At 38.8% G+C, this 16,311-nt stretch overlaps 1 protein-coding gene and 1 long non-coding RNA gene across 2 annotated transcripts; both read right to left on the minus strand.

The window, feature by feature from the left end:
- Positions 1-567: 567 nt before the first annotated feature.
- LOC117536207 lies at positions 568-7,715 on the minus strand. Its single transcript, XR_004567519.1, has 2 exons — positions 7,172-7,715; positions 568-1,609 (listed from the first exon to the last, which is right to left on the minus strand). It is a non-coding gene; the product is annotated as an uncharacterized LOC117536207 (long non-coding RNA).
- Positions 7,716-14,483: 6,768 nt separating this feature from the next.
- LOC117536206 (lymphocyte antigen 75-like) lies at positions 14,484-15,516 on the minus strand. Its single transcript, XM_034200975.1, has one exon. It carries the CDS (start codon positions 15,508-15,510, stop codon positions 14,818-14,820), a length of 693 nt encoding a protein of 230 aa, XP_034056866.1. The 5' UTR covers positions 15,511-15,516; the 3' UTR covers positions 14,484-14,817.
- Positions 15,517-16,311: the final 795 nt, after the last annotated feature.

Consider the following 16,311-nt stretch of genomic DNA (forward strand, 5'->3'; position numbering starts at 1 on the left):
TACAGTATCACATTATGCTAAACATGATGGCATATCTGATATTTATTACAACAGAGATGCAAAATGCTGTGAATATCAACTGTAATAGTATTTTGGCTGTTTTTCTGTTATTTGACCTACCATTGTTGATATGAATGGGCAGAGCAATTCCATTGCTTTACAATTCAACAGCACCACACACTCCAAAATGATGGTTGAATCAATAACTATCTAAAAAATGTACACTAAAAATAAATTAGAATATACATGAAGGGAAAATACATTTCAGGAATGCATTAGTTTAAGCTAAATTCACCAAATAAACTTGCAACTAAATGTACATTCATAATTGATTTGTCAATCAACCTGCCTTTTAACCTTAACCATATGGGTAAAAGCAGGCATGTATTTAAAGATTACATAACTAATAAAGTGCCAAAACTCAAAATAATTGCCTCTGTGACCTAGGGTTCTAGTTTATAATTGGAAATGGTTTAATAAAAACCTAAAGGAGTTGCTGTCGAAGAGAAGATGACATTGGTGCTTACATTAAAATAATACAAAAATAAACTCAAACTTAAACATGAATCATATAAAACATAGTTTATTAGCTACATTTGTATTACATAGTCAGCCAAAACGGCCTCATTTAATGAGGTAAATAAAACACTGTACAACTTTGACCACTTTTTTATTTATGAATGAAACAGTAAGTAAGGAAATGTGGCCAACAAATGTTAATTTAACAAATAATGTGCACTAGTTCTAGATGTAAATGTATGAAGGGAATATCAGAACTTGACAGCTGTGAAAACGGCTCACAACTTCTGAACTACTGAAGCATTTAACCATATCTTTTCTTTGTTACCAGCTTCCATCTGTTCCTGGAGGAAACGTATACAGGACAAGATAACTGTATCTGGAACTCGCACGCAGCACGGCTGAGTGACAGCAACATGATTATAGAGGAAACTGAATTATTTAAAAGTGCAACAGACTAACAAAAAGGAACTCAATGGAACAGGGATCAGGGTTATCTGGTAAAACCTTCACTGCTTCTGTCATTTAAAAAAAAAAAACACATGCCTTGGATCGTAGCTCATTACTGCCATCTTCTGGTACTTTTAGGGAATTCATCATGCAACTGCTGGAGCCAAGCTTTGTTGATAGTCCCTCTACATTGTAACCGATTTCAAATGGTGCTAGACATGATGGAAACTCTGAACACCAGACGAAAACGGTCAGCCTTGGTAAGAGGGGCAGACTCAGCTGCTCAGGAGATTTAGACTCAAACATCCCTTTTTTCTTCTGGTTATTGGAGCGAAAGCTAATAAAGGACTTATCCAGTGGCCACATAATCGTATAAACGGATTGTCTTGACTGATGGCATAACACATCTGAAAATGGTTTGTAAAATATTGAGTGAAAACAATGCCACCATAATGAAATCCTAGTGATGCAACTTGTGAATGAAGTGGTCACTGTCGTCCTTCCTGGAGTCGGTTCCCTCTCAAGAACACCGATTTCAAATGGTGCTAGATCATATTTTACACTCTAAAACACCATCCGAAACCAGTTCCCTGGAGCGGATGTCTTTAAGAAAAACTGCATTCTGAGGCCATGTCCTTTCCTGCAATTAGAAAGAAGAACGAACATTACTAAATAATAACTTTTGAACATATTGCTTTCATTGCTTCACTTGCATTATGGTGGGTTAAGAAACATGGGACTCTTCACTGTTACTAGTTAATTAAATCAATATGTTGAAGCATTTTACCAACAAAAAGGATCTTATTCTATCAATAATAGTGACCGACCCTATTACTGGTTAGGTTACAATATGGTAAATCCATGTGTGAAGGAATGTCATTCAATGTATACTACTATACTTTTACTGCTTAATATTCTCACTGCTTTGCTTCGTAGAGATGCTTTAAGCAATACCATCCTTAATGTAGAGCCATCATCTGCAACAACATATACCAAAGGAACATGTACATGAGACAAGGTATGGTAATAGCATGTAAACATAACAAACGATGCAACACAGGCAGGTAGTCAGAAAACTCAACTGTGTTTGTTTTTATGGCTGTATTTACACAGGCAATACAAATGCAGCTCTTCCGGGCATAGATGTGTTTTTCCTCATGGCTGTGTGATTAAGATTCCTTAGACACACACTCTAATACTTGTTTTTCCTATGTAAACATCTGCAGTTGGTTTGTGACGTCGCCCTCTATTGTAGGCATTTGCAGAAACTACATTTGAATATATAAATCATGTTTAAGTCTGTAGATTGATACATTTAAGTATATTTATATAGGCGCTTATTTGCGCTGATCATATTATCCTTTGAAAACAATTACAGTCTTTTCCAAAGAGAGAGACAGGCGTAAACCGAGACGTCAATGCAGACGCTTTGCTGGCCGAATAACCACTGAGTCATGGTCAGATCCTGCAGAGTGACACAGCAGCTCAGTGCCTTGTATAAGTGCATCAGATGATCAAGATCTCAGAGTAAGAAAGGACGCGGCAGCAGACTGGCACCAGAGATGAAGTCCAACAAAAACTGTCTGTGAATCATACTGTGGAAAAATAGATCCATGCAGCTCCCTGTAGACTTCTTTGTAATGCACAATAGGATAAAGTGTCCTCTCCTGGCTCCGCCTCCAGGCCTGCTCCTGGTCCTAGCGGGGTTGACTGTGGTGCAAGAAGCAGAAAAAAGCAGCTCCAGAAATAGGTAAGGATCATTAGCATGAACCCCTGTTGTCTCTGCTGAGACATGCAGTGCAGAATGTCTATAGAGAGCTCATTTAAGACTACCGCGCTGTCACTATTACTGTTCCTGTTTTATTGAAATGACAACACACAGACAACTAATGTGGTAAACTCACTGGATTCTATTTGCAGGTCTGGTATTACAGGACTGCTGTTATCTGCCTTGTCAGCGTCTCAGACACTGTTGTCCTATTGATGGGGAAAGGTGACGTAGCAACTAATCCAGAACATTCATGTGTCTTTCGGGGACAATTTCCCTGTCTGTCACGACCTAATCCTCTTCACCGCTACTTTAATGTTTTGGCTTACAAAACAACAGCAGCTGTACTGATTGGTTATATATCCAACACTGATGATCACATTTGGGCATGTATGATTCATCATTGTTTTAACAACGTGCACTAAATAAAGATTATTCAGTATTAAAAAAGAATGCAGTGCAAGCTTACAAAATAACAGCATTGTCTGTCCTCTCGTTGTTTTTGCTTTTCTGACTCCCCCTGTGCAACACTGCTACTTGAGAAGGTGTCTACAGCTTTCTTGCTCTTGAACTGCAAGCGCTTTCCTCCGACTACTGAGTGGGCAGAAACTTCTTTCTGCATCGTAGCATTTTTTCCGCCAAGTCACCTGACTATCTACTGCTTGTTAAAGGCACATTGCCCCCTTTTAAAAAATAAATAAAAATAGATAAAGCAACAATTAGTGTAATTTAGAGCCTCTGTATCAAACTGTGAGCACTGTCCAATGTTAAGGAAGGTAATCCATGAAAAAAAATCTACAATCACAAATACATTTGGCTAATGTATCTAATTTAGAAGGATAAAAAAAACATTCAGTTCGTTTACAACAATAATATAATAACTGCGAACGAATCAGGCAGCCCAACTGTCTGGGTCGGGTCATATTAGGCGACGTAAAAAGAACACTAAACGCCTGTTTGCGTGTGACTGTGTGTGTGTGTGCGTCGGTTAGGCTGCATGTGTTCACAGGGTAGGTGGTTAATCCTCTTACAGATTACAGGTCCTAATTTATCAGGAGTGGGGGGGGGGGAACTCACTGAGGTAATGTGTTTTTATTACGCCACTCAACATTTTCACAAAGAAAGAGTACTATACTATATATATATATTTAAAACGGTAATTGACTGGACCAATCAAAGCCAAAGGTTGCACATACTTTTTTGCCTACAAACACAAGGTCCAAAAAGTACCAATTGTGTTTTGATCTTGTAATAACTCGTATATCTCCTTCTACGTTGCATCATCTTCTCTTCGGAGCAACACATTGCGAAATGTTCGAAGGCGAGGGAGCCTTAACATGTTCAGATGAGCCGGATGCTTTGTTTGTTCGATCTTCCGTGCGATGGGTGGAAATAGACTGGAAGGCCACAGATGGAAGGGTTGATTTACATTTTGTCACCCTCTTCTGGCTCCCACTCGGCCTGTTGGGAAATATTAGATGTGTGGCTGATAACACGTGCAGCTTTATGAGGTAAATAACTAGAGATAAATGCGTACATAAAGATGTTAAATGTGGCATCAAGGTGTCTGGTTAGGCAGGTTTACAATAATATTGTCACTATTCCAATCTCCTATGTACTGTAGATCTTTTTTAGAAATATTTACAGAACGTAGTAAATTGCAAGGTTTGCCATCACTTACTGTACGGAGGCTCAGTCATTGGTACACGTTTATTTATAAAGCTTTGTGGGTAAACTCCCGTATTATATCTGCTCTCTGATAACACAGAGAGTTGCAAGCAGCTATTGTCTGAGATCGCATGATGTAGTATTGTTAGATGTGCCAAGAGCAAGGACTGTCTTAGGTAAGACAGCTTTTATGTGCGCAGCTTCACTTGCTTGGAACAATCTTCAGCAAGAATTGAAACTGAGCAATCTCATTCCTCTGCATGTTTTTAAAGCTAGGCTAAATGAAATGCTCGTTGATACTATGGGCACTTGTAAATGTCTATAACTATGTAAATGTATCCTGTAAATATAATGTGTGATGTCCTTTATTGTTTTATGTTTCTTGTGGAACCTATATGCTGCAGGTCTCCCTTGGAAAAGAGATGATCTCAATGGGACCAATCTGATTAAATAAAGGTTTGAAATGAAATACCTTTCAGGAGTCTACAGACGTTTTGTACAAACCTTTGCAGCTTGTTAGGTGGGGAGCTGCTAACGATACATGCATGAGTGTTGCCACACACTTGTCTATTAATACATCGTCATCGAGCAGCACTCCGAGTTTAAATGTAGCTCCGTCATCTCTTGGCTCTGCGCCACCTCCTATTCTATAATCTGTGTGAAGGAGGGATTTGTTTTTAAAAGGCAGTAGGTCGCTAACCATTTCCTCTGAAGTTGTATGTGGGCTACAGGTGATGCTGGCCCCCTGCTGTAAACATATGGGTCAGTATATTTTTGCTGTTTTGCTGCATCTAGTTTTGGCTTCAACAACATTTGCTGAATTGCAATAGCTTCAGCTGATAAAGCAGGGCTTGTTTTTATTGTGAAATGTGTCCAAGAACTTTGAATAAAATAGTAGAGTGCATAACATTTAGCCCACTTGTACTGGACTCCTGTTTGTTTGACTTTAGAGGCAGCGCCCCTCCCTGAAAGAATGGCTAAATAACTATTGAGGTCACGTTTTCTTCTCTGTGAAAGTGGGTCACTTGTTCTACTGGTCAGCCTCCAAAGGCATGATAACATCACAACTGCAGAGGATAGTAGTCAGTAAAAAAATATTCAGGAGTTTTTGTTTTCATATAATGCAAATAAGCAAAAGGGATGTTGTTGCTGCAGTAAGGCCACCCCTGACACTCTTTAAGAGATCAGCTTGTACTTCCTCCCATGACCTTTACCTGTTGTTTTAAAACTACCATAGTGACATTCCCTCAGGAGTCAAGTTTCTATTTACTACACTTAATAAAGCTCCCCTCCCCTTCTCTCTCAGGCTTTCTCTCTCTTTCCATATACTTGCCAGTGGTTTAGCAACGCGAGAAGCGACTGCTGATTCACCCACTGACCAAACAAATCCACTTGGCAGGAGGGAGTTTGCTCCTCCTGTGTGCCTCATGTTCACCTCACCGCTCTAAGATGTGACGAATCACTTTATCTCCCGCACCCTTTTGGCAGGTAAGCAGCAGGAGGCCTTCCCCTCACTGGGGTCACTGGAAATGTACGAGAGCCAGAGGCCAGCTACTTTGGTGTCAACAGCAACATCCCATCAGGCGTTTCAGTGTCCTATTGTGCTTTGGCGGGTGTGCATTACAAGATCTAGTAAAGGGAGACAAATCCGCTAAATGGTTCTCTCACAGCAACAACAGCTCACAAAACAGAGAAAGCTCAAGGCTTTGTGTCATGTATTGTAGTAATAATAATTCGTCATCTGTGTAAAATGACATAAAATAGACCCTAGATAGAAAAATAAAATAAAACGGTAAGTATTCAGGTTATAGATGACGAATACCTGTATGTCAACATCCCTTCACAGCTGAAGATACATCCTAAAGTTTGTGTTACTCAATAGCCCCCCCTATGTTCGAGAAATGAGCTTGTTTTCATCATATCAAGTGCGCAATAAAAAGCCTGAATTACTATAAAGGACCTCCTGGGATCTCGGTGACGCAGCAAATGTTGTTTGACATCTCAAAGATAAAGCAAGCTGCGTCACCATTGTGTTGCTCTAATTCCTCTGGAATTACGCAAGCAACAGCACAACCCTCCGTGTGTCATATGTGACTATGTTTGGAAAGTCTCTTTATCCTGCTTTCTAAAAAAAATAAAGAGAAAGAGGACACGTTCATTCTAATAACATATTATAAATGAGGTGTTGAATGTACGTGCCAATATGAACTGCGTAACATCGTCTCCTTCCAGGATTACGCACTATCCATCTCTTGCTACGCACTATCCATCTCTTGCGCAGCATCCTATTCCGAGCTCTCCCTTCACAAGCCATCCCCACCGACTTTACCCTTTGTTTACACCTTTGTTTTATCATTAAAATCAGCCCCGAAGCAAGGTTTCGATCCAGAAACAACATCGCTTTCACGCCGTCGCAGCATGTTCCACCATCGCAGAGGAAGCTCCCTCTGGATTGCATGTGTCGGTCCCTCTCACTGACGCAGTTGAATTTACCTGTTGTCATGTCGATGATGAACACACTTTTGATTTTAAAAAGTATCATCAGGCTTTTTCATAAACAACTCCCCGCGTCCTGTTTCCCTGCAAACACTTGACTTTTATATTATTTCTTTCAATATTCTTTACACTTTTACGACAGCTCCTCTAGGCTCGCTTTATTACCTATTCACCCAGTTGTTGAGTGGTTATGAAAAGCATAGTGGTATTCTCGACGCACCATACGCAGCATTATGTTCCTCTCGTCCTATAATAACATAAATGACTTACGTGTTTTATCCCATTCATGTTCCCCTTCTGTTCCTAGGCGGGCAGGTCCATTTCCCGGCCGGTTCCTCTCAGACCCGGTCCTCAGGTTGCTACGTTCCCGTTTCAGCCTTATTGTCTCTATTATGAATCTCGGAGGGCACGTTTATCACTGTGTATCTCTTGTACGATTTTCCATAGCGCAACACGGGAACTCCGCCCCTGATACACCCCCGGCCGCTGGTTGGCCGGACACTATTTCCTCATCGTCAAAATCACATGTGGTTGACGCATGTTTACAAACATCGGTGAAATCACATGGTAAAAGGGCGCCGTTTTTACCGTAAACTACCTCCATTTGACGCAGCTTCCACATGTCGTGCCGAGAGTCTGTTATTCTTTTTTGTATACAAGAGTAGCCTAAACATTTCTATGTATAAGGGCCACAGCCTGTCGACAGTCACATAGTGTAATACATTAGGATATTCTAAAGCAACCTATAGGAACCTATTCCAACCCGAGGAATAAAAAGGTCTTCTTCTTCTTCTTCTTCTTCTTCTTCTTCTTCTTCTTCTTCTTCTTCTAATCATGCCTTTTTAAATTCATTAAAAAGGAAACATCCAACACGGATAGAATCATCTTTCTGAACTGTTTACAACCCATATTAGGCCAGAAGTAATTGCTTTATTTTAAATAGGCTAGGTCATTGCCCAACAAGTTAATTGTATGCTATGTATATTATATAAAATACTGTTGTCAATTCTTACTTCTGATCTCACTATATCCCCTGGTGGTTGTTAGGTGTCTTCTTAATTATACATTGTCATAGCCATATTTGTATTGTATATTCATTATGGCAATGTGATTACTTTTCTTGTATAACAAGTGTTTTGTAATCCGTAGAACCTGCATCAATTTGTGAGGTGACAAGACAAAAAATAAAAAACGTATACATTGTAGTTTCGTTTTTGTTGCAGCAGATGGCAGTGTAACCTTACAGTGTAACACAAACAGTTGGATTGGAAAAGTGGATGTGTTAAACTTTAAGCTTAATATAAGTGTGTGTTTAGCTTTATGCTTTTTGACTGCTCTTTTGCATGACCATTTTCTTAAATTGGTAGGGAAATTGTCTGAATTGACATAAACAAGTGGTTTATTATCTACATAATGTTGTAGGCCTACTTATGATTTAGCCTAAATATAGTAATGTGTCCCATACTAGGCTTCTACAATAATCATACTATTTATGCTAGTCTACTTGTACTGAATGCAACTTGTGAGAAGAGATAAATGGCTACAGGTTTTCGGGGGGAATTGTGCTATTTTAGTTTCTCTATTTTTCTTTGACACCATATCTTATTTCATATTATATATTCTATAATTCACTGCACTATATTTCACTGTAAATTACTGCTTTATTTTATTGCTATTTAACCATATTTTATTACAGTGTCCTTAAAGATTTTTTGTTTTATATTTTATGTGTGCACCATGACATCAAGTCAAATTCCTCGTATGTGTGAACCTACCTGGCAATTAACCCGTTTCTGATTCTGATCCCTTATAGATTATTGCATGGCATACAAGCGGCAAACTCTGGGGAAGAGCCGGGACGCCAATACGGAAGTGCCACACACTGCAGTTCATTTATTGGCCGATAGGGACCGGCTGCAGAAAGGAGCCATTTCCATAGACCCCCATGTTAAAATGCCCAACTTTACAGCAGAAAAAAACATGTTTTTACCCATGGATGCAATACATATTGTTATGAATATAGTTAGGTTCCACCTTCATGATTATGGATCTGTGAGTGAATTGTTTTCTAACACGACCCTTTTATTTATATTAGGTCTTAAAGTTTTTGCATAAATTAGGGTGTGGTCACATTGAGTGACGGCTCTGTCAAGTGCCTGCCGCTGTTAGCTTCTTGTCTCTCTGCTAGCTGCTCCGTGAAGCTAGCTACAGGGTCTGCCTGCTCAGCTCATCCAGGGAACACAACTTGTAGCCGGCCGTGGTTGTTTGTTCTTCATGCTTATATATCGGACTATTGTGACTCGCTCTGCGGTTAAAACAGACGGTGCATGCATGCGGTTTTGCGGTAAGTGAAAATCGAGTACTTATTTATGTGTTAATGATTTTAATCCGCTACGTAATGAATGTTAAGGCTTGGTTTAGTGTGTAAGCGAGTGGTAGCTACATCGGTGCTAACGATGCTAATCGTAGCCTACAAGTTAAAATAATAGACTGTAGGCCTATATAAAGGTTAAAACGAAATAGACAAGTGTTAAGTGGGATAATACTGTAGAACAAACGGCTTCCGTTTGAGGTTATAAAATAAGGTCATCCTTGTAACTTAGAGATATTTTATTATGTAGGTATAGGAACTGTATGCATCGCTAAGGTTAATTTAAATTGGCTATGCTCAAGTATGTAGACAAGCTAACGTCGTAGTAGTGTATGTGAAATCAACCTCACAATAAGATGTGTGTATATTACAATTATTAATGTCATATTTCAAGATGATTACTTAGATATTACAATATGGTTGGTTGAGCTGGAGTTCATTATTGAGCTTACATGTTAACGTCACAGTCATCTGAAGAACGAACCCAAACCTTGTTGTTTTTATTAATTGCATTACCAAATGGGTATCAAATAAACAGTAAGCATTGGTAACACAACTTCCAAAGTTACAGTAAAATAAAAAGGACCCTGACTCGGACAATACACAATCCAACATGTTCAACAGAAGAGAATCAGTTATATTGTTTGTACACATGGTACTTTACATATATATCTGTTTGTTTAAGGTGTCCAGGTGATGCAGACAGGCTGGACCAGAGAGTGAGAGACAGAACTGGACTCCTCACAGCAGTGAACTTCAGCACAGGTACAAAGACTCTTTTTTTCATACTGTACAAATAATCAAGAAATATATTGGTTTAAATGAATGAAGTATTGACTTTAATACACTGATATGTATTCCATTAAACAATACTAAATACTAGATCACCTACACATCAGTTAAGTTGAGGGTTTTTTCCATGCAAAAGGTTACATTTAGATATTTAGCAATATGACTTTGTCAGCTTTCTCATTTAATGTATTGAAGGCAAATATATTTAACACATAGTGAGAACTGCTACTATTTATCTCTCAATATTGTCTGTAAAAAACGTGGTAAAAGTTATTCTTTCAGTGAGACAACAGAGCAAGCTTCTACAGTTGCACTACGTTTTGATAACAGTTAAATATTATTTTGATAATAACATATATTTCAATGTTGATGAACTTCATACTGTTCATTCATAATCTAATTGTCTTTGTAGCTCATTGTTGAAATAAAAAAAAAAACATTACAATTACAAAATAATTATATCTACAGCCTCTAAACACACAAACACACCGCTTTCATAAATAACACACTTGTTCTGCAATAATATGTTTTATGTTTCCTGTCATGTTTGTTAGGAAAGGACATGCCTGAAAGACACGACATTTTCTCCTTCTCTGAGGGTCAAGAAGAACATCCAAGAGGAACATTAAAAGCTGATGTTATGAGATTTTAAGACCAGTAGGCTACAGGACATTCACTAAGAAACTACTTTTATTGTAAAAACAGTCAGCTGATCGAATGCAGCTATTTCCACATCTACACTCCATCAGCTGATTATTTCTATTTGCCTCACTTTATGAGCTTCACATCACTTGTGCCTTGTACCGCAGAGTTTGCAATGTCACAAATAAATGGGGCCAATCTTCAGTCAGATGTGAATGTGTAATCTAACATTTTCAGTAAGAATAATGGACAAAAGGAGTGCAAATACAATTGAAATGTGAACCAAAACTTAATCAAACATGTTTTAAATAAAAAGCACATATGGACAGAAGGTGTAAACCTATTAAATGTATAAGTAAACACATTTAGTCAAATAAAGTGACCGACTAGGCCTGTGCAGTTGGTATCAGCTTTGCCCAGCATGGGCTCCTTCATCAGCCCTGGTCCTCCTCGCAGAGGAAAGACCCTCAGTCCTCTCCAAACCAACAGACAGGACGTCCATCACACGGAGGTTTCTCCCTGAAGTCTCTGCAGCTCTCTGGACACCACGCTGTCTCAATCCGTCCACACTGAATATGAGAGGGGAAAAATGAAAACAATAAATGCTTTAGACAATAAGAAACATAAAGTTGACTGTTGAGTTGCTCAGTTTTTTTAGATTGTCAATACTATTACTGTATAACTAATATCTCAGGTTAAGAGGCACATTCAAATAAAGATTGGTCTTTAAATACATTTTGTCTTTTGAATTGTTTGTCTAAAGTCAAGGATCTCAAACTGGTACTTAGTTTTAATGATACAGTCTGGTAAGAGCACTAACTAGCTACCATCACATGTACCTTAGCTTGACTTAAATGTATTAAACGTATAATTAAGTGATATCAAAATATAAATAACTAATGTCATGCAAACATATTCATATTTGCTTGATTCCAGTATTGAATTTAGCACAATTGCATACAAACGTTAAGGGATTTTAAGATTCTGAAGTATTATGCTAAAAACTCAATAACTTAGGTTATTATTTATAGTTTTGCTGAATAGTTTCATGTCCGCTTACTTTAGAAACGTAAAATGCCACGGCAGTGTGCAGATGGGGAACATCAGCATGTTAGCTTAGCTTGGTAGCTTCAGCTAGCTCTGGAACTTCCAGCTCGGTGGCAGCAGGTCCCGCCTCGGCTCCGCCTCTTTGCCCTTATTTGGATCAGGCTGGAGAAGGCGGGAGTTGAACTCTGACGTCACTGTCGAGCCGTTAGTGTCCGACTCCGCCTACTAAGGGCTTCTCGGCAACTCTGCAGAATCCTATGGGTGACGTCACGGACCCTACGTCCATTTATATATACAGTCTATGATGGCATATAGAGCATGCAGTTATGGAAAAAATGAAGAGACCACTGCAGCATTATCAGTTTCTCTGGTTTTACTATTTATGTTGGCTATGTCTTCGAGTAAAATTAACATGCTTTTTTTATTCCATAAACTAGCCTACTGACAACATTTCTCAGTGTTGGAATTCAACAGACACTGGAATGGCTGCCATACATGTAGAGATTGAGATTTAAGAAACATTTTGAGTGGTTTCTTAATTTTTCCGGAGCTGTAGCCTGTAGCAACGACAAAGCCATAACTCGAGTTGTTGCTTTGTCGTACGCAGTGCCACGGATGTATAATAAGAACCCATATGTCAGTGTAATTTACGGTCAGTGACGTACTCACTGTTTCCCAAGGTTTACGGTAATTGGCACGTTACGTCAGTCACGTTTTGGCGGGATATCAACCGATCCCCCAGTTCACTCAGAACAGAGAATTTTAATGACAGGTGTGCCCGTCGTACACACACACACACACACACACACACACACACACACACACACACACACACACACACACACCACACACACACACACACACACACACACACACACACACACACACACACACACACACACACACACACACACTTCTTCTCAAGTAAGTACATGATTAAACTGGTGTTATTTTAGTTTAGTACAAGTTTTTGGTCTTTGGTTTGGCTTAAAACGCATACAACCTTAAAAGTATTTGACTAGAGAACAAGCTGTTCCATTTGTCGCATAGCAACACTGTTTTAGCAGGTAAACACCAAGCACATACTGTAAACTTCCCAGGCCGAAAACAACACCACTTGAGCTCAGTTTCGAGTATTCAGACCTCTCTGGTATTAATCAGATATGTTTTCAACAACGACCATGAGTTGAAATTACGAATGACTCCCAGTAGGTGGAGATACAGTGTTTAGTTTGGGGTGTTCTTGACTGGGAACACAATTAATACTAAGTTTAGCTCTACCCAAATCTCATTCTCTCCAGGTTGTTTTTGCTGTGAAAGTGTTAGTGAGTAGTGACTATTTATTTTTCATGTGTGCTGCAGTGAAAAGTAATTTGTATTCGTAGGCTAATTGAGATACTTTTTACTTAATGAGAATATTGTAGCCTCCTTTTTAACCAACAACTATATTTGAACATTGTTTTATAGGAGGTTCATTTTTAAAGATACATTTATGAAATGTGCACTGTTGTTGTGTACTATCTTCTCCATATAAAGTGGTTAACTCAACTTGACTTAAATGCTCATTTGTTGTGGTATATTAAACCAATAATATGTGTAGCATAGCATACTGTATGATCTCGTATTAATATGAAAGGGGTTATTCTGGATAAAGAGTATACTATTCATTTTAGTACATGTTGCTTCAAGTATGTCTGTATGTCCATGGCACATTTTTAACTGCAAATTAAAGATTTAATAACTTTTTCCACAACTGGTTATACATTGCATTGCATTGCTTTACATTTATTTTTATGATTGTATGACATATGTACCTGATATTTAGTTATGTTGTGACAAGTTTGGGGTTTTAGTAGAGTGGTATGATGTCCACATGTTAACATTTTATTAAGCAAGATATGCACACCAAATTAATGGGAAAAAATGTGCGCAGGTAGCCTATAGTAAAACATAGTGCTAATAAATTGCCCTTGATTGTGTGGCAAATGTGATATTTGATGTTTTAAGCACTGACATTTTCATATGTTTGGATATTATTTGTTGTTGCAGGAGTTCAGCGATGGAGCGATACAGCCATGTTCAGAGTCATTGCCGAGCGGCTATCAGCAAACACGGCGCTGACCTTTGCACCCACTCAGCTGGGCAGAAGCCTCTAGCCCAATGGGCTCGGTAAGTGAACCGTAACAGCAGACATGTATGTGCTGTCAGGGTGTAACAACAAGGGTTGAAAAAGGTCACATCAGCTAGAATGACAGCAGCGGTTAATTTACTGCCGCGACATCAGCTGTGCACACACACCTACACATACAGTCAGGCTTTTCACACACACACATTCCCTCTCCAGAGTATCAACATCCAGAAGGACGTGTGGCTTTTTGACATTTTGTTGTGTGACTGAATCTGCTTCACCGCCATCGGGAATGGAGTCACAAAACACTCTTGCATTAGAACATGTTGTTAAGATACAGATTGAACACAAAGAGGTTTTATATAAGGATATTCAATTGTTACATGACAACGCTGAAAAGGCATACTGTATGATGTCGATAATATTTAGTTGGTGATAGTATACCAAAGTAACATTAGTTGTCATGTCAGTGAACCAATTAGCAGATGTTTTACTATTTCTATTTGTATCCATGAAAACACTAGGTGCCCTTCATGAATATTTAGTATCTATTTGCACCAATCATAAGGACATTGATTAAATTAGTATGTCTTCGGAAAAAAATGTACATAACAAATGCCATAGGCAGGTAATGAGTCACAATTAAACCATTTGATCATTTATGTTAAATAGTTTACCAATAAACATGGATATCATTATGTTTACATTTCCAAATCACAACAATTTCATCTCTTAATGAGTTTCCCTGACACTGATATATATATATATGAAGGACAACTTGAGCAATCCATTTTATAAAGGATAAGAAAAGTATGGTATATAATAATAATATGCTGCCTTTTTCTGACATTTACATTAGACTACCTTTATATCTTTCTAAATGAGTGGGACATACTAGGATATCCTTATAATGCACCAACATACCTCTATAACCTTTTAAAAGCAGACAAAGTTGAGTTTGGCTGCACAGTCCCAGCTGTCCAGGTGCTTTTCCTCTCGTGCGAGGGCCCCACAGTGGTGAGTCCAGGCGGGGCACTGGGGTGGCCCCTCTTTGCCCCATGTCTGGCTTGTCATGTTGTCCCCGTTCACCCACAGCCAGCTGCCCGCCAGGTAGCGCATTCCGGTCCACATGTGGTTTGTCTGAGCTTCCGCGCTGGTCTGCAGGATTTGAACCAGATCATCTCCTGTGTTGAGGCTCACCAGGTCGGTGTATTGGTAGCGACAGTGCTCCATCGCCTCCTCCCACGTCTTGCTTTCTTTCACCAAGACCGGTTGTTCATTATAGCAGTAGAAAGGGTATTTCTGGTGCCAATTCATTTTGAGCCAATCTTTTTCAGTTAGTACCACACAACTGGTTCTAACTGCATACGGATGTTCCGATTTTGTACACGTTCCGTTCACATCTTGGTAGGATACGATCCACGCATTTTTACGCATGTAAGTTTGATGTTTCGCCATAAGTTGATCATGTTGCACCAGGTTGCAGATTGAAGGCGGATCGATGTAATGATTTTTGCAGTATTGTGTGGCCTCTGACCATGTCATCCTTACATCGACATACTTCCACCCACAGAGGTCCAACTTAAAAAGACTTGCAAGGATGAAAAGCCTGAGTGCACTTTGCTCCATATTGAGTTGATGTTCCAGTCTGTGGAGTTATCTCTTGTCAAGGGTCTTAAGTACACTGGAAGGAGCAACAAGCACCCAATCACAGTGCATTCTAGGCTGTTATGAAAATACCCAGGTGATACAGGTACTGATACAAATTAAGGGCATTCAAATTAATACAATAGGCTTAATGGAAAGTCTTGATTGCCTTGAATTTGTTTGCGAACAATCATGTCATTCCAAAACAGCTGTCATACCCATTAAGGCTAGATAATGGAATAAAGACAACATTACATGTTAGGTTACATATTTTATGCCACTCTACTAGACAAAACGTTGCTCCATAATAAATAGATTAATACTGAGCTTATTAAATGTTTCTGATATTGATATTTGTATTATTAAAAGCTTCCTTTGTCACTGACTTTGTAGCATTATATAAGCGCAAACCCATATATGCGTTATACAATATAACTACCATTTGCCAATCCTTAAAGAGTGTTGTATGAACATTGAGCTCTTTAGACTGACACATATTTGACTAATGGTATGTTTTGAATACCATGTTTGTTTTTTCATAATAAACATTCAAACTACACTCATCAGTTCTTCGGGCTATTCACTTCTCTGCATTAGTCAAATGACTTATTTTCATATCAATGGAAACTATGACTGTAAAACCATGCCTAATTAAACCTTTGGTTCGTGGGAGAAAAGAAAGGTTTCTTGTTCCAGTGTTTCTATAATAGTCTTTGATCTGTGCTTCATATCATTTACATTTTAGGAATGACAAGTTCAAATGTCTATTTTAATCCAATCCCA

Source organism: Gymnodraco acuticeps, unplaced genomic scaffold (genome assembly GCF_902827175.1).
Source record: "Gymnodraco acuticeps unplaced genomic scaffold, fGymAcu1.1, whole genome shotgun sequence".
NCBI classification, from domain to species: domain Eukaryota; kingdom Metazoa; phylum Chordata; class Actinopteri; order Perciformes; family Bathydraconidae; genus Gymnodraco; species Gymnodraco acuticeps.